The sequence below is a fragment of the Nomia melanderi genome, chromosome 11 (genome assembly GCF_051020985.1).
Source record: "Nomia melanderi isolate GNS246 chromosome 11, iyNomMela1, whole genome shotgun sequence".
NCBI lineage: Eukaryota > Metazoa > Arthropoda > Insecta > Hymenoptera > Halictidae > Nomia > Nomia melanderi.
This window is the reverse complement of record NC_135009.1, coordinates 13,758,409-13,778,108: the sequence shown is the minus strand read 5'-3', so window position 1 is coordinate 13,778,108 and position 19,700 is coordinate 13,758,409. Positions and strand designations below refer to the sequence as shown.

General features: G+C 35.0%; 7 protein-coding genes across 16 annotated transcripts in view; 3 read left to right on the top strand and 4 right to left on the bottom strand.

Moving 5' to 3' along the window:
• dpy (fibrillin-like protein dumpy) overlaps positions 1–4,425 on the top strand; it is a 121,182-nt gene extending 116,757 nt beyond the window's left edge. The window contains 10 exon segments of the mRNA XM_076371860.1: positions 75–1,022; positions 1,103–1,471; positions 1,550–1,750; positions 1,830–2,078; positions 2,157–2,345; positions 2,424–2,662; positions 2,777–3,047; positions 3,125–3,363; positions 3,456–3,642; positions 3,718–4,425. Of these exon segments, the coding sequence (XP_076227975.1) occupies positions 75–1,022; positions 1,103–1,471; positions 1,550–1,750; positions 1,830–2,078; positions 2,157–2,345; positions 2,424–2,662; positions 2,777–3,047; positions 3,125–3,363; positions 3,456–3,642; positions 3,718–3,956 (3,131 nt within the window). The 3' untranslated portion in view covers positions 3,957–4,425.
• A 102-nt stretch (positions 4,426–4,527) lies between these two features.
• RtcB (RtcB RNA ligase) lies at positions 4,528–7,227 on the bottom strand. 5 transcript variants are annotated; one of them, XM_031988808.2, is made up of 9 exons: positions 7,063–7,227; positions 6,667–6,860; positions 6,267–6,593; positions 6,065–6,191; positions 5,889–5,995; positions 5,672–5,831; positions 5,288–5,598; positions 5,028–5,192; positions 4,528–4,965 (listed from the first exon to the last, which is right to left on the bottom strand). In XM_031988808.2, exons 2-9 carry the CDS (start codon positions 6,760–6,762, stop codon positions 4,738–4,740), a joined length of 1,521 nt encoding a protein of 506 aa, XP_031844668.1. In that variant the 5' UTR covers positions 6,763–6,860; positions 7,063–7,227; the 3' UTR covers positions 4,528–4,737. The 5 variants fall into 5 exon arrangements, with proteins under 5 accessions (XP_031844668.1, XP_031844670.1, XP_031844671.1 ...); XM_031988810.2 differs by having other exon boundaries at positions 6,667–6,789; positions 7,095–7,216; XM_031988811.2 differs by having other exon boundaries at positions 6,667–6,789; positions 7,189–7,210.
• Positions 7,228–7,494: 267 nt separating this feature from the next.
• On the bottom strand, positions 7,495–11,325 carry LOC116432169 (solute carrier family 12 member 8). Its single transcript, XM_076372163.1, has 10 exons — positions 10,571–11,325; positions 10,332–10,512; positions 10,108–10,253; positions 9,815–10,046; positions 9,541–9,742; positions 9,189–9,423; positions 8,796–9,116; positions 8,568–8,729; positions 8,321–8,499; positions 7,495–8,236 (listed from the first exon to the last, which is right to left on the bottom strand). Exons 1-10 carry the CDS (start codon positions 10,775–10,777, stop codon positions 8,077–8,079), a joined length of 2,025 nt encoding a protein of 674 aa, XP_076228278.1. The 5' UTR covers positions 10,778–11,325; the 3' UTR covers positions 7,495–8,076.
• A 148-nt stretch (positions 11,326–11,473) lies between these two features.
• Spf30 (Splicing factor 30) lies at positions 11,474–13,671 on the bottom strand. Its single transcript, XM_031988650.2, has 5 exons — positions 13,482–13,671; positions 13,136–13,359; positions 12,784–12,933; positions 12,045–12,195; positions 11,474–11,974 (listed from the first exon to the last, which is right to left on the bottom strand). The coding sequence occupies exons 1-5, from the start codon at positions 13,518–13,520 to the stop codon at positions 11,831–11,833; spliced, it is 708 nt and encodes a 235-aa protein (XP_031844510.1). The 5' UTR covers positions 13,521–13,671; the 3' UTR covers positions 11,474–11,830.
• A 41-nt stretch (positions 13,672–13,712) lies between these two features.
• Pef (penta-EF-hand domain containing protein peflin) lies at positions 13,713–15,472 on the top strand. Of its 3 annotated transcripts, none has more exons than XM_031988653.2 (5): positions 13,713–13,753; positions 14,187–14,290; positions 14,511–14,685; positions 14,774–15,052; positions 15,150–15,472. In XM_031988653.2, the coding sequence occupies exons 2-5, from the start codon at positions 14,279–14,281 to the stop codon at positions 15,239–15,241; spliced, it is 558 nt and encodes a 185-aa protein (XP_031844513.2). In that variant the 5' UTR covers positions 13,713–13,753; positions 14,187–14,278; the 3' UTR covers positions 15,242–15,472. The 3 variants fall into 3 exon arrangements, with proteins under 3 accessions (XP_031844513.2, XP_031844512.2, XP_031844511.2); XM_031988652.2 differs by lacking the exon at positions 13,713–13,753 and adding an exon at positions 13,969–14,122; XM_031988651.2 differs by lacking the exon at positions 13,713–13,753 and adding an exon at positions 13,970–14,118.
• A 138-nt stretch (positions 15,473–15,610) lies between these two features.
• LOC116432193 (E3 ubiquitin-protein ligase TRIM45) lies at positions 15,611–18,137 on the top strand. 2 transcript variants are annotated; one of them, XM_076372181.1, is made up of 6 exons: positions 15,611–15,768; positions 15,845–16,046; positions 16,398–16,642; positions 16,722–16,850; positions 16,941–17,048; positions 17,991–18,137. In XM_076372181.1, coding segments are annotated over exons 4-6 (216 nt in total). In that variant the 5' UTR covers positions 15,611–15,768; positions 15,845–16,046; positions 16,398–16,642; positions 16,722–16,744; the 3' UTR covers positions 17,993–18,137. The 2 variants fall into 2 exon arrangements, with proteins under 2 accessions (XP_076228296.1, XP_076228295.1); XM_076372180.1 differs by lacking the exon at positions 17,991–18,137 and having other exon boundaries at positions 15,612–15,768; positions 16,941–17,104.
• Positions 17,397–19,506, bottom strand: LOC116432192 (E3 ubiquitin-protein ligase TRIM45). Of its 3 annotated transcripts, none has more exons than XM_031988716.2 (6): positions 19,365–19,506; positions 18,963–19,188; positions 18,399–18,661; positions 18,108–18,331; positions 17,825–18,025; positions 17,397–17,721 (listed from the first exon to the last, which is right to left on the bottom strand). In XM_031988716.2, exons 2-6 carry the CDS (start codon positions 19,151–19,153, stop codon positions 17,476–17,478), a joined length of 1,125 nt encoding a protein of 374 aa, XP_031844576.2. In that variant the 5' UTR covers positions 19,154–19,188; positions 19,365–19,506; the 3' UTR covers positions 17,397–17,475. The 3 variants fall into 3 exon arrangements, with proteins under 3 accessions (XP_031844576.2, XP_076228288.1, XP_076228287.1); XM_076372173.1 differs by having other exon boundaries at positions 18,399–18,643; XM_076372172.1 differs by having other exon boundaries at positions 18,963–19,175; positions 19,365–19,472.
• Positions 19,507–19,700: the final 194 nt, after the last annotated feature.

Genomic DNA, 19,700 nt, shown 5'->3' with positions numbered 1-19,700 from the left:
AGATCACTGACCCAATGAGTATATCTGTAAAACCTCATGCAAATGGATGTACAAATATTCCTTCTAATTTTCAGTTCAAATAACGATCATTGGCACTTGCACCAGTAACGACGAGTGCAGCGACAACGAATCCTGCATCAACAGACAGTGCAGGAACCCGTGCAACTGCGGTACCAACGCTGCATGCTACGTGAGAAACCACAAGCCCATCTGTTCGTGCGAGGAAGGCTACCAAGGCAATCCAGACATCGCTTGCTACTCAGTGGAATGTAGGAGAGACAGCGAGTGCGCTCTAGACAAGAGTTGCGTGAACAACAACTGTGTGAATCCTTGCTTGGTATCGGACAGCTGTGGCGTGAACGCAGAGTGCTATCCTAACAATCATAAATCCGACTGCCGCTGTCGCAAGGGCTACCATGGCAATCCTTTGGATCGCTGCAGAGTGATCGGTTGTTACAGCAATGGCGACTGTCCGGGCGACCATTCCTGCATCAATCTGCAATGCGTGGATCCTTGTCTGCACAGCAATCCATGCTCGCCACTGGCCGAGTGCAGAGTATTCAACCATTTGCCCATATGTCGTTGCCCATCCCATCACGTGGGCAATCCCTACGTAAACTGCAAACCAGAAGACAAACCAGAGTGCAGAGAGGACGACGACTGCCCCGATTCGCTGGCCTGCTTCAATAACAGATGCCAGAATCCTTGCTCCGTTATCGCACCATGCAGCGAACCGTCCGAGTGCAGGGTACTGCCAACTCACCCTGTCCGCAGTATGGTGTGCGTATGTCCAAGCGGTTACGTCAGCAGCGGCAGCGGTACGTGTAGAGCTACAAAGCCTATTCAGGACATCGAGTGTACTAAAGACAGCGACTGTCCGTCGGACAAGTCCTGCGTGAACGCGGTCTGCAAAAACCCGTGCGCTTGTGGACCCAATTCGGAATGCCTCGTTGTGGACCATAAGCCCATTTGCTCCTGCGTTGTGGGCTACGATGGAAACGCTGATGTGGCTTGCACTAAAGGTAGTAAATCTTTCTATTGTGATCCTAGTTTCATGCTGATAGGAGGAACATTGAAAGCGAATTCTAATTTGACCTTTCAGTGGTCGGATGCCGTACAGACTCTGACTGCAGTGGATCCCACACCTGCGTTCAACACAACTGTGTCCCAGCGTGCTCCCCAACCGAGCCGACCTGCGGCAAGAACGCCGTATGCCAAGGAGTCAATCACAAAGCCATCTGTGAATGTCCACCGGGTCTCGGTGGCAATCCTAGAGTCGCCTGCACTCTCCTGGGCTGCAGGACTAACACGGATTGCCCCACAAACAAGGCGTGCGTCAACAGTCGCTGCGAGAACCCGTGTGTTGTGAACCCTTGCCGCGGGGACATGAACTGCAACGTTTACAATCACCTGGTGGAATGCGCTTGTCCACCTGGTTACATTGGCGATGTTGAATCAGGATGTACCAAACGTAGGAATGAATTTATGCAGCTAGGTTTATTTAAGTTTTAATTTTGGTTTTTTGTCTCATTGGAGTTTCTACGTTTAGTCACAGAACGGTGCAAGGCAGACAACGAATGTCCATCCCAAACTGCCTGCTTCAATGGCGAATGCATCAACCCTTGCGTGAAGATTCAACCGTGCGTGGCGAACGCAGACTGTAAAGTTCTGGATACAAGTCCTGTGCGGACCATGATCTGTGAGTGCATGCCAGGGTACAGGGGAAATGCGGTTGAACGCTGTGAGAAAGGTAATTTCTTGAACTTAGTAAATTGCAGTATGCAACTAATGTGAGGAGAATATTTTTAAATATGTTTCAATTTTTATAGCTAACATCTGTCCAGTGGAGAAGGGTCAAGTACGTGATGAGAATGGTAATTGTGTCTGTCCACCTGGCACAGCTAAAGATGAGAGCGACGTGTGCATACCTTGTCGCAAACAGAGTGGAATGATCATCAATGAAGACGGATACTGCGTTTGTGCTTTGGAAAATGGCATGATCATCGACGAGTATGGCCGTTGCGTGTGCTCAACGAAACATGGATACAGACTAGACGCTAATGGATACTGTAAATTAGGTACAAAGGCGATAAGACTAATCCTTAACGATTCTTGTCCTTTAAGAGTCGATTCAAATTGAGATCTGTACTTTGCAGTAGATATAGTCGAATGCAGACGCGACGATGATTGCGCTGACAACAGATACTGCGACAAGACCAGTCAAACCTGCGAAGATCCTTGTTTGACGCAGTTGTGTGGCATGAACGCCATCTGCAATACCACTCGACATCAAGCTATTTGCACGTGCATCAGTGGCTACAGTGGAAACGCTTATACTCAATGCTGTAAGAACTTGCTTTTTGGAAGGCATATTTTTATTAGAGTTTTATTAGGGTAATTAATATGAAAATTTTGTTAAATAGACAACGGAAACAGAGGACGCACCGACTTCCCTAGACCGGATATAATTGTCAGCTGTTTATCCGATGGAGTCCAAGTTTTGATACACCTTCTGGATGATGAATTCGATGGTGTCCTCTACGTTAAAGGCCGCAGCAAAGATGAACAGTGTAGAAGAGTGGTATCCATTTCTGCTGACACCATGCATAAAACGGAGATATTTAAAGTGGTGTTTGGAAATTGTGGACTGTTCCACGTGAATGTAGGTTTTCCTTTCAGGAAGTAATAGAATTCAATTACTGTCTTGTCAATATTGTCCACAGCTTAGTCAATTACATGTTTTAAATTAAGTAAAATTCTCTTTCTATACTTTCAGGGACAAGCTAGCTTCGTTTTAGTCATCCAGAAGCATCCAAAATTAATGACATATAAAGCCCAGGCCTATCACATCAAATGTATCTACCAAACTGGAGAGCAGAACGTTACACTCGGTTTCAATGTTTCAATGCTAACCACCGCTGGAACTATTGCTAACACAGGACCACCACCAGTCTGTCTCATGAAGATTGTCACCCAAAATGGAAATGAAATCAACTCTGCTGAAATTGGAGATAATTTGATGTTGCAAGTCGAAGTTCAACCTTCCAGTAAGTACATCATAGTCACCGTTATAAAACGTTAAACTGTCATTGATACAGTAAAATAATAATCCTTAATGTTTCAGGCATTTACGGTGGATTCGCCCGAAACTGTGTAGCCAAGACAATGGAGGACAACTTAGAGAACGAGTATATAGTAACAGATGAAAATGGATGCGCGACAGATCCGACGATATTTGGGGAATGGGAACAGAATCCTGAAACCCAAGCATTAATGGCTAGCTTTAACGCGTTCAAGTTCCCAAGTAGCGATAATATTCGATTCCAGTGCAATATTCGCGTGTGCTTCGGCCGCTGCCAGCCTGTTAGTTTCACCTAGCAATTGCTTGTATATTACAAAGTGTCAAATAAGTTTCAGAATAGTAATAATAAACGATTGGTAATTATTAACTTCAGGTCAACTGCCGAGGATACAATGCATTTGGCCGCCGCCGACGAGACGTTGATTCCGAGACTAATGACACAGCTTTGAGCGTTACTGACAACTTTGAGGGACAACTTCGAGAAGAAATAACAATCCAGTCAAATCTAATATTCACCTTAGAGAGGAGAGAAGAAAGGTTTACAGCGGATCCAGCTGAAAGTAAGATATATTACAAAAATACTTAACTATACTGATAGAGATACGGTTTGACAACATTTATGTTTATTGTTCCAGTTGCTTCAGCTCAAAGAGTGGAGGATATATGTGTTTCTATGGTCGGCTTTGTGATAGCATTAGTAATCACAGCACTTTTGGCACTAGTCGCTGTAGCTATTGCTGTATCTTGCTGGCTAATGGCGTATCGACGCCAGCCAAAGACTGCTGGACCACTGCCACATCCACCAGAGTTCCCAAATCCACTGTTCACTACTGAGTCCGTAGCTGAACCTTCTCCTGACTATCACCTATCATAAGTCCTCTAGGATAATTATTATTTTATAACGTAATTTTATATAATTCCCGTTGGAATGCACTTCAGACCACTATATTCGGATGGTCGGTCTTGTATTTCTAGAAACAACTCCTCCACTGACTAGTCCTCCGTGTTTTCCTCCTTAGGGTTCACACTGCCGCGTGATGTTGTTTACTGTTATATATATACGAGTACCCTAAATCACGATATAGATATATATATATATATATAAATATATGTACTATTTATGGTGATGGTTTGCTTCCATTATCTACACTCAATCAGTCTTTCGACAATCTTTCCTCTGAACTGTCCTTTCTATTTTTAGTCTTTGGAGGATTTGTTAAGCGTAACACTGCGAATTTAATTTACGTGTAAAGTCAAACGAATTAGTCTAATATAGCTTTCTTACTTCGAGCGTAGGTAACTGTACATTTTATCTAATAAAACGCTAATGTAATATTTTTAAATGAATGCTCCACCGTTTGTATTACATCGTGACAATGGCGATATGTTTGCGAAACGAAGAAATTGGAAGGTGCATGTAAAACCCGTAAGTATGGTGTTGTTTAAGAATATTTTCGTAAACCGATTTTATTATAAATTACTCGTTACATTTACATAATTTACAAAAAGTAGAATACATTTAATGTTATTAAAAATTTTCAATTATATTATTAGATAATTCTCTTCATGCTGGAATTAAATAATAATTTGGCTGGCATTCCAAACAACTGAATCATAATTAACAATTCAAAACATTCGTTCGGTGTGGGAAAACATTATCCTTTTATAACTGCAATTGGTCTTAATTTTATGCATTTCCGAGATATGCCTGCGGCATGACATGTATTTACAACATCCGTTACATTTTTGTAGGATTCCGGTGCTTCTTCCATCACCAGTTTTGGCGAAGCAACTCTTATGGATATTCCTTGCTGTTCTAATTTTCGTAACACTACTGTATAATCTAAGTTCCTCCGTGATTTGGCTCTAGACAGAGCTCGGCCCTGAACACAATTTACAATTAATATATATATTCTTATTTTCTAAAAATCGTATGAGTACTTACTGCTCCATGACAAGTCGATCCAAATGTCTCCTTCATACCCTGTTCAGTGCCAGTAAGAACATAACTACATGTTCCCATGGTACCACCAATTAAAACTGGCTGACCTGTAAGCTGATAGTCCACCGGAATCAAAGGATGATGAGGTGGGAACGCTCTCGTGGATCCCTACGAATTTTACAATTTTTTATGGTGATCATGAATTAAACATAACTGTGATCGAAATGTAATATAATAAATTAAATTCTAAATTCTTAATTTACCTTTCTGTGGACTAGAAGTGTCTTTGGTTTACCCTCAACCATGTGTTCCTCCACCTTAGCAATATTATGAGAAACATCATATATAACATGCATATCTAAATCATCAGGAGACATTTTGAACTGTTTCGCAAAAGCTTGACGACTAAGGAATGTCATGGAACTTCTGTTAACCCAAGCAAAGTTGGCAGCTGCTGCCATAGCTTTTAAGTAATCTTGACCCTCTTGAGACTTAATGCGAGCACAAGCTAACTGTCTATCATTAGTATCAATGCTATCTCTCTTCATAGCTTTCTCCATTTGAACAAGTGCATCTGTAAAATAAGAAGAAAGTATTAGAAATTTATCCTGTTGTAAATAATTTCAGTCTTTGAGTAAGTTTCCCACCAGTTGCGACTTGGTGACCAAATCCTCTGCTACCAGAATGAATCATAACACAGATTTGGCCTTTTTCTTCAATTCCCATTTTACATGCTGCCCATTTATCATAGATTTCATCTACAACTTGAATCTCAGCATAATGATTTCCTGCTCCCAAAGTTCCCAACTAAAAGATAATGCTATTAGAATATGTATTTAAAATAAATAAAATTATGACAGTTACCTGTGGAAGTCCTCGTTTTTTCGCCCTCATTGATACCTTTGAGGAATCTGCATTAAGCATTCTTCCATATTCCTCACAGTGTTCTTTATCTTCAGCCCAGATGTAGCCTGCACAGAGTTAAGAAATAACTGATATTTGTATGAACAATTTATTGCAATAGATATTAAAATAAATACCTTCTCTAAGTGACCAATCCATGCCCATTTCCAAAGCTTCCTCTAAATCACGTGCATTCATTGGTATAATTCCTTTCGAGCCAACACCCACAGGAATATGATCAAACATGCTTTGTGCAAGTTGCTCCTGTTAATATGTATGCAATTATATTTAATTGTGAAATACAGTTTATTAAATGAATAATAGAATATAAAGTATTACCTTCACTGGTAACACATCTTGCTCGAACAGATTGGTTCTTAATAAACGTACGCCACAATTGATATCAAATCCTACTCCACCAGGTGATACCACTGATTTTGGGTCATTCATATCAAATGCTGCCATATTACCAATGGCAAAACCATATCCAGAATGAACATCTGGCAATCCAATAGACCTCCATACAATTCCGGGAAGTGCAGCCACATTAGCAATTTGTTTCATTCCTGGTAAGAAACCTCCTACAGCACCTGGCCTACATGAATTGCGTAATTCATCAAACATTAAACGTTGCAATGTGTTATTTACATAAAATACACCTTCAACCTATAACAGAGAAAGAAAAATATCTAGGATGTTGTACAGATAAGAGTGATCAAAAGTAACAGATGATACTTACATTCATATTAGGTTGGAAACCTTTCTTGATCCTCCAACATGTATCATTTATTTGCTCTATATAATTCAATTCTTCTTTATATTGCCTGACTACCATTTTTCTTGATAATGTATATCTTTACGTCTGTAAAACGGTCGAAACAATTCGTAGATAGTACCACAAAGTTAAGCACAAGTAATGCGCAATTAGTTACTCTATAAACATTATAGAGTATTTATTAAAATGTTAAAAAACTTTAACAATGATTCTTTTATATTTCCTCTTTATAGAGATACGCAGAAAAACAGAATATAAATAACAAAATCAATCAGTGACAGAAAGGAAAGATCGACTACAACGATTGTATCATGCACTATTACTACTAAAAATTTAGCTCATAAATAGAACGGTACATACATCAAATACTACAAAAAAAACATATAAATTACAAATAAATATATTTATGTAACTCCATGGAGTAAATATCCTGTATTAACAATTATTAGTGCCGGCGATTTTTAATTATCAGTGAATTCCTCTAACCCCAAATTGTAAAAAATTCAGAACAGACTTCTAGTACCATCTATGATAAAATATTCAAACTGTTAGCGCAGATTCACAAATTTAAGGTCGGTACGAATGTTGCAAATATTAAAAATTGATCTATGTTTGTCTGTTTTATTATTATTATTATTTAATATTGAGATATGAACAATTAAATTATATTCATATTAATTAATACCTTTTTCGTTTCATATCAAGTGTTCAAATGGAATGTAAGGTTTACAGTATTATTGATTGTTTTTATATTTGTATATTTTATTACTGACATACTCGTCATCGTAGAGACATTTATAAAAATGTTAAATATAATATAAATATATTATCACTACATATGTACAGAGTATTTATTATAAATATTATGATATCGCAATATAATCGTATTCAAAATTTCTTTTCCAAAAGATTTACTTGTTAATCACGGTATTACGAATCCTAACTACAAATAATTAAGGCTATAAAAGAATACATAATCTCACATTATATGATAGAATTAGTAAAATAATTTCAATTGAGAATGAATGGACCCTTCATTTTAGAAATGCTTTTGGCAGCATATTGCTTCGACTTCGTCTAATCCACGTAGAATAAATTGTTAGAAAGTTATATAGGGCTTGATCTTCGACACGGATTGTTAGTATCGTTAAGGCTATCAAATTGCACTGTATAAAAAGTTCCTTGTGCCTAAGATATAAAATGATTTCAGTTAAGACTAGTTTTGTGCGGATGATAGCGTTGAAAATTCTCAACACTCTTTGTCCCCTATACTAAAAATATAAAATTAATGCGATCTCTTTGCAATTCCAGTTGCCTACATTTTTTATATCTCTCTGTAACCTGATTTTTCCTAGATATCTTAGTCTTCCATTTTTAGTCAATATTCACGTATTGCCCTGTAACTGTAGCTGTCTGATGATATCTTCGTCTACCAGCGAAATCTTCGTTTTCCTCATTCAGTTGAGCTGAACAGGTTTCGACTCCTGGATGGACTGGTGTAACAACGATTTGTTCATAGTCATAAACTTTCCTCCTAAAATTAAAATAAAAGGTACACGAAACTTTCTTGAAACATACTTAAAGTACAGTAAACGACTGTGGTTCTTATAATGGTTACCCCATAAGTCTCAATAATGACATCTTCAACCAATTAAAAAACTTAAATTCTGATGACACTCCTGGTTTAACAGCAGGGTTAGCATGGCCAACGTAACTCCATACTAGGAAAACCACGACTATATTCGCAATGGCATAGCCCCAATGAACGAGAAACATTATAAGTAGCTTTATAAGGCACTGTAAAATGAACACTTTTGTAAATACAGTATCGTGACTTATCTAAGAAACATATATAAAATACTTACACCTAGTAGTGAAAGCCATCTGTTACATAGAGGACTGTACCAATTCCCCAATTTATTATGGATATGAATTTTTCGTTCAGTATTATCCGTAGGGCTGGCATTTTCATCAATACTTGGCGAAGAGTCTATATAAATGTTATTCTCTGAAAGGCTAGGATTTCTCTGTAAATGATTTCAAAATTAGTTTCATTACCATAACACAGCGACCAAATATTTCCATGTGCTTACAGCAAGGTTTTTATGCCTTATTCTTTCAGGGAATAAATTGTCCAAATCATTGTCCGTTTCAGGTAATGAATTATTCCTATTTGTCAGGCCGTAGTTGCGATCAAATGTTGGGGATTGCGTTCGAAATCTCTGTTCTCGAGTCAATTGTATATCGAATGTCTGGGCGAGTGCGAAATACGCGTAATCCAAGCATGCATAAGTCAAAAGAAAAGGCATTGTAACAATTGGAGCAAGCGTGTTAATCTGCCCAGTAATAATGAATGTCAATGTAACAATGGCAACCACTAACATCGCATACACGGGTACTTTATTCGGTCCTCTCTAAAACAATTAATTTGATTTCATTATTAAGAATTAAAGAACTTAATAATTCAATTTAATATCTTGACTAACCCCTCTTTGCAAACAACTCATTCCTGGTATAACATTTTGACTAGCAATGGATTGAAGTACACGAGGTGTACCGTACATAGCACCCAAGCAACTACTAAATGATGATACGTAAAGTCCCGCTAACAACAATACTGAAATCGCTGAGACCGTTGATGCAATCATAAAGTTTGTCAAAAGCGCGTTGCGAGTACATGTTGCCGCAAGAAACATTGTAAAACATAGATACAGGAAGGTTCTGGAAAACAGATAAAACATGTAATATGAAATTTTCAATCGATAGGAACAATATGATCTTTAGTGAAAAACAAAACAATAGCAATAAGACAAGTGTATGTTGAGTTATGATACTTGCCCAGTTCCAACTGCTGCTAAGGTACCATTAGGAATATCAGTGGATGGATGTCTTAAATCTCCACTCATATTAATACCAGCTAAAACGCCAGTTACTGTAGGAAAGAATACACCAAATACTGTAAACCAACTATATCCATTTTGATAATTGGGAAAGGTATTGTTTCTTAGATTTCCAGATAACCAACCCTCAAAGCCGGCCTCTACAATATTCATGAAGTAATATTACTACCAAATTAATTATATATTACAAGATACGTATCGTCTTATCTTACCAACATCCACATGAGTAAAACTTCCTACTACAAAGTCTACTCCAGCAAGAAGTAAAATTAACAAGAGAATGAATTGGAGCTTTATAACCCATTTGACACCGGCAACATTGATAACAGATAACAAGATAACAGCTGCACAAGCAAAACCACGTTCTGCCCAAGCAGATTCTAAGCCTACTAAACCAGCCATAGATTCTCCAAAACCTAATACATTCAGTGCGCAACCTACTGCCTAAAACATAGTTCCAAAATAATTCTCAGTATAATGTTACTGCTCTCATAAGGTATCTCACCTGCCCGAAACAATATAATAATCCAATTGATCCGCCAAATCTTGATCCTAACACGTGTGATAACAAAAAATAAACTCCTCCACTTTCTACTCTACACCGTTCACATATTCCCACTGCTGACAGTACTGTTACTAATACAATGCATACTGAAAAAATTGTTTGTATATAGTTTTATACTTCTAAATTTATTTGTTGTTCTCATGTATATTCATTTTTACTTTTACCTGTACACACTATAATTAGAATCGCATTAAGAACGCCAGCTTGTCCTACTATCCAACCAGATCTTAAAAACACAATAACTCCAAAAATATTTATAAGGCAAGACGTAAATACACCGTCCCAGGTTCCAAATAATACAGGTTGAGAAATGAAGAAATTTGATTTCCACCAAGGATCAGAGCTCTAGAAGATAAGGAAAAATATAGGTAACAACATTACTTTATAAAGTACATTCACTTACATATTCTTGGGCAAATAACTCATTTGCTCCTGTTTGATACATTTCTGGGCCAAGACCTTCATATTCTCCATTAGATCTTCTAGTTTCATTATTTCTTTGAGTTTCTGTATTATGCAAACCATATCTAGACCAATCAACATCTCTATTGCTAGTAGCATCTCCATTCGACATTTGATTCCTTTCGTTAGGTTCCATGTTTTTATTCATACAAATATAATATTGTGTACTACAATTAATTATTCTATAGTAACAATATCAGTCTTCTTTCTTCAATTCTGACTTTGTAAAAAAAGCATGGAATATGTTGGTAGGCAAATATAAAAACCCTGTTTAAAATTCTTCATATCTACATCAGCTATTATGATACATAAAGTATTGGATGATACTTTTAAAACAAATCTCGCGGTTACTGTTATGACTTTAATAAAAATAAGTGTTAAGTTGTTTCACTGTCTTAATAAGCGTTAAACATACTTAATGTTTATTGTTAATCTTAATTAAGGTAGGTTAGAATACAATCTCTGCATTTAGATGCAAAAGTAACTATAGTAAGCCTCCACAGTGTTAACTGAAATTTAGTAAATTAATTTTTCTCGTAGTTTATCGACCTCTTATATCAATCTTATCGTATTAGATGTATCACCTAGTGGTGACGTGTTGTTCCACGATAGAACGACCATTTTTGATCCTTCTAACGGTACTATATAGAAGTGTATAAGTTGTGTAAAAGTTGATTGTTTTATTTTTATGTGCGTATCACATCAATTTACATTGATAGAAAATTAGTTATTTATTAAGAAAAAGAATAAAATATAATCAACTAAATGAAGAAACTTATCACATACATTTAAATGTAATACTTACAAAATTTACTTAATGTTTTACAGAAGCATTCAATGAACATTTGGCTTTAAAATATACATTTATTCGTTTCATTTATAGATTATAAACAAATCATACCCACATAAATGTATTAACCTAGAAATACATTCATTCATGACAACTCACTCATTTCGTGAAGGTAGAAAATCCAGATAATTTCAGGATTTATTGAGGTCATTGTTTGTTCGTAACATAATGTCTACACACAGTCTCAAAATACAACTATACACGCCTCATTCATTTACTCTGTTAGAACAGTCATACAACACAAAACATACGTTTTTTTTTCAGTTCTCTTGAGAACTAAATTCAATATAATGTAACAATAATTGATAATTCTATCCCGCGAAATATTAATTTGTGTATTTACAATAACATTCATGCTCCCCTCCTCCATTTTTCTCCATTACTAAATTTTGTCATTTCCCGGCCGCTTACGCCGCAGGTACCAATTCCCACTCGACCATTTACATTCTCTGGTGTGGCAAATATACTCTTCTTAATTACACCTTTTTTCGAGGACTATTCATGTAATGCAAAAAATACAATAATTAGTTCAGTAATTCATATATAAATTATTAATAGAAATTACCTTGTTTGTAAATGCTAGCCATTTGTTCTTCTCCATTTCACGCTCCTCCTCGAGCTCTTTAAATCGTTGAAGTTTTCTCTGCTTCTTTTTCTTAAGGTATTCTCTTTGTTTATTAGGATCAGAACCTGCTACTGCAGCAGCTTGCATTTTTCTGTAAATTAATAAACTCATAGAAGTACCTGTCTGAAAATGGATTTCCATTGTAACATATTGATGTAGATACATTACTTCTTTTGCTAAATGTAAAAAATGTAGTGGTTTTGTAATAATGATAGAATAATACAAGTAAAATTAAACTACTTTATAAAATGTAAGTAGAAATTGTCTCAAATTTCACTATATAACAATTAGAACTACATGATCCTTGAGGACTATTTATTGCAAATAACCATACATATCATTTTAAAAGAGAAATAATATATAACCGAAATTTGATATTTATTGTTACCTTTTTCTAGTTTCCAGCAATGTGCATAGATAGTTCAACACCAAGTGATAAATCAACAGTAATGGAATTTCAGATGAAGACACACCAAACAGTGGGATGATTATCATGGCCAATTGGGAATAAAGGAATAAGGAGAAAAATGAATGATTAGTAATCATTGGTTCTTATAAAATGTAACCCATAATGTACTTCGAAATCTAGTATGCATTAAAACTTGGGAAGGGTCGTGTTAATAATAGATTATTATCAAAAAATAAATAAATCCTAGAAACCACTTTCTAGAGAACTTACTTTGATTTCTGATCTGCCCAATCTGATGCTGGCCTTTTGGCTACCGACTTTAGTTGACTGAGCATTGTGACATCTGTATTTTTATATTCACTGAATGTTACATTAACAACACCATCTTCGCTTATTGCATCTATTGTTGCTTCATAGTATCTAAAAAATTATATGGTAACTATAAAAGACATGTAATTCTTATTACAAATGTCCAATGAATCAATTAATATTTTTATAATTAATAATTTCTGGGTTCACTTAAATCTATTACCATAGAGTAAAACTAGGATTACAACACACATCTTTTTAAAAGGAATAATAGTATATCATCGAATACACAAGGTCTAACTTTATTACTTACTTGCCATCCTCGCTCCAAGGTGCCATGCACTGATCACCAACCTTCCATTTATTGGCCAGAACTGCAAGTAAAATAGGATCTTTAGCATCCATGCCATTGGCTTGCCTTTTTTCCTGTTGTTGTGATTTAATTAAATCATGTGTCAGCTCTATTACTTCCTCGAGATCAATTTTCAATTTCAGGAGTTCTTCATTTGTCGGATCCGTGGTAAGCGCCGCTTCCACCTAAAGTAACAAAACCGAAAATTCATTTCTGAATGAACACTCGTAAACAACGAAGAGATCACCAAAAATGGACTCGCCATTCCACCATTCGAGTAAGGTTAAGCAAAGAACAATAATCTCACCTGCTGAAGCTGCAGTTTATAATTCTGTAAATCGTCCATGACTGGGCCCAATTCAACGGCGTGTTAACGAGCACGAAAATATTGTTCACCAGCAATTTCTTTCCTCTTGAATACTACTGTCAGAAAATTAAGTAAAAGCGAACAGTGGTGAACACCCTCTCCGCTATGTATATATACACGAATATGACAAACCCGAAACAAATCGTAAGATGGCGTTTCTGCGGCGTGTAAATCAAAACAATAGTGCTTTAAATACAAACCTTTTTACAGTGGTACTGTATAAAAAGACGAGTTATTATAATAAATTTCTTTATCTTCCCTAGAATATAATTAACTTTATACGTATTACGATCTTTTATACATATGGCGCTTTCAATTATCGTTCTCATAACTATTTAATACGTAAAAACGATCAAAAAGGTTTATGGTGCCATCTTACAGTAAAATATCCAAACCGATATCGCAGATTAAATACGCGAGTTTAAATATTAAATTAGTATGTTAAGTACAATGTGAAAATCCCAAATAATTTCTATAACTTATCAATGATGTAGGAATAGATTTATAATCCAAATTATTTTTGAAGTCCAATTTTCTGAAACCCCAAAGTGCCATTACTGTAGTCTTCAATTTTTCGGTCGGTAAGGCAAACTGAGTCTATTCATGAAAACCCATACGGTATTTGTTCTATTCTTTTTTATCTAGTTGGTTACTGGAGTAAGGTTGCCACTGTTTTGATCGTCAAAGAACCGTGCATTTAATTGACAGTACTCAGCAATTGACAAAAAGCCTTAATCATGGCGTATCCGGTAATTAATTTTTACATTTTTAATTGACTCTAATGCACACTTAGTTTCAGTGAATAGAACATATGTCTAGCCTTCTGTCTCTCAAAAGTTTGAATATATCGCCTATTTTTATTATCATTGTACAAAATACAATATCTTTACGTTTAGTAACAATACAAATTTATTTACTCATATCTTATTTATAATTGATTATTTGGAACTAAATATTACTAATTTATAGGCAGCAATGTATGGTGCTAATGATCCTCAAGCGCAAATAAATCCACAAGTACAACAATGGTTTGCTGCCGTTGATAGAGACAATAGTGGAAGAATTAGTGCATCAGAATTAAAGAGTGCATTAGCAAATGGGCAAGGAGGTACATTTTCAGATACTGCTTGTAACTTAATGATAGGTGAGCTATTAATTGGTCATTTATTTTATTGTAGATTAACTGTCACTTCAGAACTAATATACATCTAGTTACTAAATTATTTTTATAGGAATGTTTGATAAAGAAAAAAGTGGTACCATTGATTTATTCGAATTTCAATCTCTTTATAATTATATTAATGCATGGCTGGGTGTCTTTCGTGGTTTTGATCATGACAATTCTGGAAATATACAAGAAAATGAATTAAGTGCAGCCTTAACACAAATGGGATACAGACTTAGTCCAGACTTTATTTCATTTCTTATTAAAAAATGTGATCCCACTGGTCATTCTTCTATTACTGTCGATCAGTTTATTGTATTATGCGTCCAAATTCAAAGGTTTACAGGTAAATACATCAATGAAAGCAAGCATATTTGAAAACGTATTGAACATATCCAAGTAAAACACGGGTAGTAACATATTCTTTTCATTTATTGCCATAGATGCCTTCCGGGTTAGAGACTCTGACCAAGCAGGATCAATTACTATTGGATTTGAAGATTTTTTGACTGTTGCACTTAATTGTAGCGTGTAATATTTGATGCTTCTAGATTTAGTTAATTTTAACATATTTAAATGAATTTAGATTAGCGTTAGTTTAGATACTAATACTCTTAATTATGTTTTAAAAGATCTATTTTTTAATATTAAACATAGGTTATTTAATTTTAATATATTTGGTTAATAACTTCAGCTATCTAGTTGTCAAAATATAGGTAAAGGCAATTGTAAGATAATATTTAAAACAAATATGGTAAGAGTAAAATATTCTGAATACTTGTATTTCTATATTTAGCACTGCTTATAGTATAGACAAATATCCATGAAATGATTGTTTTATTTATGAGCAAAAATAAATATATTATATTTTGGCATCACAAATTTTCAAGAGTTTTATTGTAATAAAGTTATAAAAAGTAAAAAAAAATGTTAGAAAGTAAATTCCTGTTGAGCAGATGGCGCTTTCTCTACATACAACTTTAGGTATCACTATACTTATGATTCACAAAGTTTATTTTGTGTGTAAATGAAAAAGGAATTATTTGTGTGTTGCTTATTCAGGTATTACATTCTTTCAAATGAAAATAATTAATATGTAATTTTATGTGTAAAATATATATGACACTTTGTTTTTCAGATTTATTTCTGGTGATTGTTTTCAGCAATGGCCTTTTAGTGTTACACAGTTGGATACAACATGCTAAGAAAATGGTTATCTACATTTCCAAATATAAATATTGAGAAGTATTAAGTTTTGAGATGATAATAAGACACTTGAATCTAAATTTCACGAGTAAAACCATTCAACTGAGAACTATCAGAAGATACTTCTAAAAAAGGTATTGGCTAACTTAGAAGCTTCTCTGAATTACTGTTTTTGTATATCTTAAATTCGCTAAATACTCTTTAAAATAATACTGTGTTTCACTTATTTATTTATAAACAAACTCATAATAATAGATTATTATAGAGTTATGTAAAATGTTTTAGACATTCAATGAAATGAAGAAGTGAATACCTTCTTTCAAACCATGTACCTCAAATGACAGTAACAAAAAATATACAGCTGTATTACTTCGATTATATTATTCTTTAAACTGTACATCACATGACAATTCCTCGTTAGTCCTTAAAATATTATATTTGAATTCTATGCTATATATTATAGGATAATTGTTTATTTTAAACAGACATTTCAACGAAACCATTAATGAAGGAACAGATGCATGGAAACATGTTTCATCATTGTCTCATGCCAAACAGGCTCAAGAAAGAATCCAAGAATTCAATAGGTTAAAAAGAGCAAGACATCTTCTTGATGCTATTTTTCTTACGAATGAATTAATTTCAGATGGTTCTGACATAGAAATATTGAGTCTTGCTAGTACAATAGTAACTAGATTTAAGGTTTTGGGAGTATTTAATACATTAATAGGTAAGTAAAATAATTTATATAATGATGTATGTAATTCCTATGTGTATTTCTTTAATAATGAATATTTTTTCTTATATAGAGAATTATAATGAGAATACAAGGATGTCAATGTTAAAACCTCCTCACAGTGGTATTTATCATTGTTGTACATTTTGTTCAAGTGGAGGTAAAAAGGAAGCGACTTGTGGCTGTGGTGGAACTATGCCTGGTAATATATATTTTTTTAACATGATAATACTGTATTGCACGTAATAATAGAATATATGATTTAATTAAATGTCTTAAAATTTCATTAAAGGTGGATATCAGGGTTGTGGGCATGGTCATATTGGACATCCAGGTGTCAGCCACTGGTCTTGTTGTGGATCAATTTTGAAACACGGACGTTGCTTAGTCTTTCAAAAATGTATGCACCAACTGCTACTTTAATGCCACTGGTTTGAAATAAATTTTATTTTTACATATATGTACATACATACATATATATGTATATGTATATATATATGTATGTATATACATCGTTATTTTTGTACATTAGTCTTTATTGCATACAAAATAGTAATACAAAATTGTAGAATGGAATGTGATTACATATACACTTTAAACATACCGCTTCTTATGGTTTAACACGTCGTATATCCATATCAGTAAAATATCCTACAGTATACCTCAAATGACAGTTCTTGTATCATTCAATCTACTATTGTAACATCACATGACAATTCATATCTAATTTGACTTTTTTCTAAACGAGTATTCTGTTTCAGAACATTCCTTATTCGCATTTCGCTCTGACAATATTACTGCCAGGCATACATCAGTCTAAATTTTTATTAAATGCTAGATACTATCGGTATAACGTACCGGTAATCCATTGAAATGATAGTATCCCTTATTTCTTCAAAGGTTCCATTTAAAAATGCATTTCGATCGTACTGTGTCAAAAGCATGTTTAAAAGTGCCTTTGCCTTTTGCAGTACAGTTGTCAAATATAGAGCGACCCTTTTACCAGCTCCAGATGCATTTTCGCTAGCATGGCCTCGATGTTGAGTACTCCACATACATTCTTTACATGTCACCTGAAAAGGAATAGCTCGTTTATTTAAATACCTAAGGAAACAATTACGTAACGTGACGTAACATATAATTATCACGTAATATTAAAAAGCTATGATTATAAACCTGTTGGCATGCTATACAATAAAACCTCAAAGCCTGTGTAGAATGTTTTTGACACAGTGCGGTGCGCCGCAATTTGGTAGCTTCCCAGAGAGGTCTTATTGTATGTTTTAATGGTTTAAATTCCATAGTGACTAATTGTTGATGTTCCATCCCACACTCTGAACAGAAATTCCGGAGACACGTGGAACACTGGACAAGTGCCTTTAAAAAGTATGTTTTACATTGCATAGAAAACAGTTCAGTTAAATAATCTCGGTTGAAACAAAGGGACTTTAATGCATACAATCACTTCATCCGTGCAAACGTCGCATAGAACTCTATTCGCAAGTCTACAGCGTATAGCATCCATAACCAACCGGTGCTGAAGAGGATAGTGTGGAGGAGGAATTGGAGAACCAACGCTGGGTAGACGAGAATCGCATAGAGGACACGTTTCATGGAAATTATTCTTTTGATCTCCAGATCGTGTGTTCTGCATCTTAATGATTTTAGGGGAATTACAAGAACCTGTAATACACGAAAATATATAAATTCAACGTTCGGAGATGGTAATCCTCTATTTTGGATCACTTACGTTTGCTCAGTAATTCTAAAACACACGGTGAACACATAGGATGCAGGCATGGAAGAAGTCTCGGCTCGTGCATCCGTTTACCACATCTAGGGCACCGGAAATCTTCGTCTTCCCCATTCTTAAGGGAAGAAAAGATTTCTTCTTCGGTGTATTCGTTACTTACTTGATTCTCTACGTTATAAGACAATTCAGAAGATGGCTGGTACATCGAATTGGTCCTGTTTGTGCTCCAAGACACAGGCACCCTTGAATAAACATCGTAACTACATAAAAAGAAAAACTATAATTATTACTATGTATCGTTTAGTTCAATAGTCTATTTAAGGTAATGTTTCTCATGTAAAATTATATTTTCGTTGCATTATTCCCTGCATATTTCGTTGTATAATCTTGTAATCATGGAATGATTCATCTTCCTGCTCAGAACCGCGCAAACTCTGTGTACGAAATCAACGATAGAAGCATCTATCTTTAGAATATCTGACAATACTCGAATGGTTGTACACGTTGAAGAGACACAGACATACAAGAGTAGCTTCAGAATAAAATGAAAATATTTCTCACCGGAGGCTCTTAGCGAAAGCCAATGGATCTACATTGACAACCGACTGAGCGTCTGCAACTTTATTTTTCCGTTTTGGAAATGTACAGTCTTTGTCGTTCAGTTCGTTATTTTCATTCTTGCCATCCATCGACGTTTTCTCACCGCAACAGCTTTTCATGAATCGACACTTCGAGCATTTGGCACAATCCATAAACACCGTTAAGCCGTTGGAACTGTATAGGAACACTTTTACGAATAAATTAGAAATAGGGCGAGCCAATCATCTTGGATTTTCTTCGACGTGTTCAGTGAACGAGTATCTTTCGCAAGATCTATGATAGGTATCCAGTAACGTGAACGAAGATTTGTTTGTTTTTTTAATTGATCATTTTATCATAAAATCGATACAAAAATGAACTTACCGAATCAAAGAGAATCCTGTCTACTAGCAAGCACAGAAAGATTTCACGATGGACAGCCTGAATACCATTTGCACTACTTCACGTTTGCCATAGCGTAATAAGTTAAAAATAACGTCTCGGCGGGCGCATGCGAAGCGAATCGTAACTGTTTCGCATCGAATATTAAATCATGCTTGTTATTCGTTACATGGTTGTATAATTATTCAAACAATGTACGGAGAAAGTTCAGTTAAATTATAATACCTAAATGTAGATAAACATTTGTAGGTGACGGTCACATTTCTATCGGCTATATGGATAACAAATTTTATTATTTATCCATACACGTGTAAAAAT

Coding starts and splice junctions, on each gene's coding strand:
- LOC116432192 (XM_031988716.2), bottom strand. CDS start 19,153: ATGGATTGTGCCAAATGCTCGAAGTGTCGATTCATGAAAAGCTGTTGC. Junction 18,662..18,962: donor GCTTTCGCTAAGAGCCTCCG/GTGAGAAATATT, acceptor CTTTTTATGTAG/TTACGATGTTTATTCAAGGG. Junction 18,026..18,107: donor TTTGCACGGATGAAGTGATT/GTATGCATTAAA, acceptor TACTTTTTAAAG/GCACTTGTCCAGTGTTCCAC.
- LOC116432169 (XM_076372163.1), bottom strand. CDS start 10,777: ATGAATAAAAACATGGAACCTAACGAAAGGAATCAAATGTCGAATGGA. Junction 10,047..10,107: donor TATTATATTGTTTCGGGCAG/GTGAGATACCTT, acceptor ACTATGTTTTAG/GCAGTAGGTTGCGCACTGAA. Junction 8,500..8,567: donor GATGGCTTTCACTACTAGGT/GTAAGTATTTTA, acceptor TTCATTTTACAG/TGCCTTATAAAGCTACTTAT.
- Pef (XM_031988653.2), top strand. Junction 14,686..14,773: donor TGCTTGTAACTTAATGATAG/GTGAGCTATTAA, acceptor TTATTTTTATAG/GAATGTTTGATAAAGAAAAA. Junction 15,053..15,149: donor CCAAATTCAAAGGTTTACAG/GTAAATACATCA, acceptor TTATTGCCATAG/ATGCCTTCCGGGTTAGAGAC.
- Spf30 (XM_031988650.2), bottom strand. CDS start 13,520: ATGGACGATTTACAGAATTATAAACTGCAGCTTCAGCAG. Junction 13,360..13,481: donor ATAAACTGCAGCTTCAGCAG/GTGAGATTATTG, acceptor TTGTTACTTTAG/GTGGAAGCGGCGCTTACCAC. Junction 12,934..13,135: donor CCTTGGAGCGAGGATGGCAA/GTAAGTAATAAA, acceptor ATAATTTTTTAG/ATACTATGAAGCAACAATAG.
- RtcB (XM_031988808.2), bottom strand. CDS start 6,762: ATGGTAGTCAGGCAATATAAAGAAGAATTGAATTATATAGAGCAAATA. Junction 5,996..6,064: donor GGATTGGTCACTTAGAGAAG/GTATTTATTTTA, acceptor AACTCTGTGCAG/GCTACATCTGGGCTGAAGAT. Junction 4,966..5,027: donor GATCGACTTGTCATGGAGCA/GTAAGTACTCAT, acceptor AATTGTGTTCAG/GGCCGAGCTCTGTCTAGAGC.
- LOC116432193 (XM_076372180.1), top strand. CDS start 16,745: ATGTCAATGTTAAAACCTCCTCACAGTGGTATTTATCATTGTTGTACA. Junction 16,851..16,940: donor CTGTGGTGGAACTATGCCTG/GTAATATATATT, acceptor ATTTCATTAAAG/GTGGATATCAGGGTTGTGGG.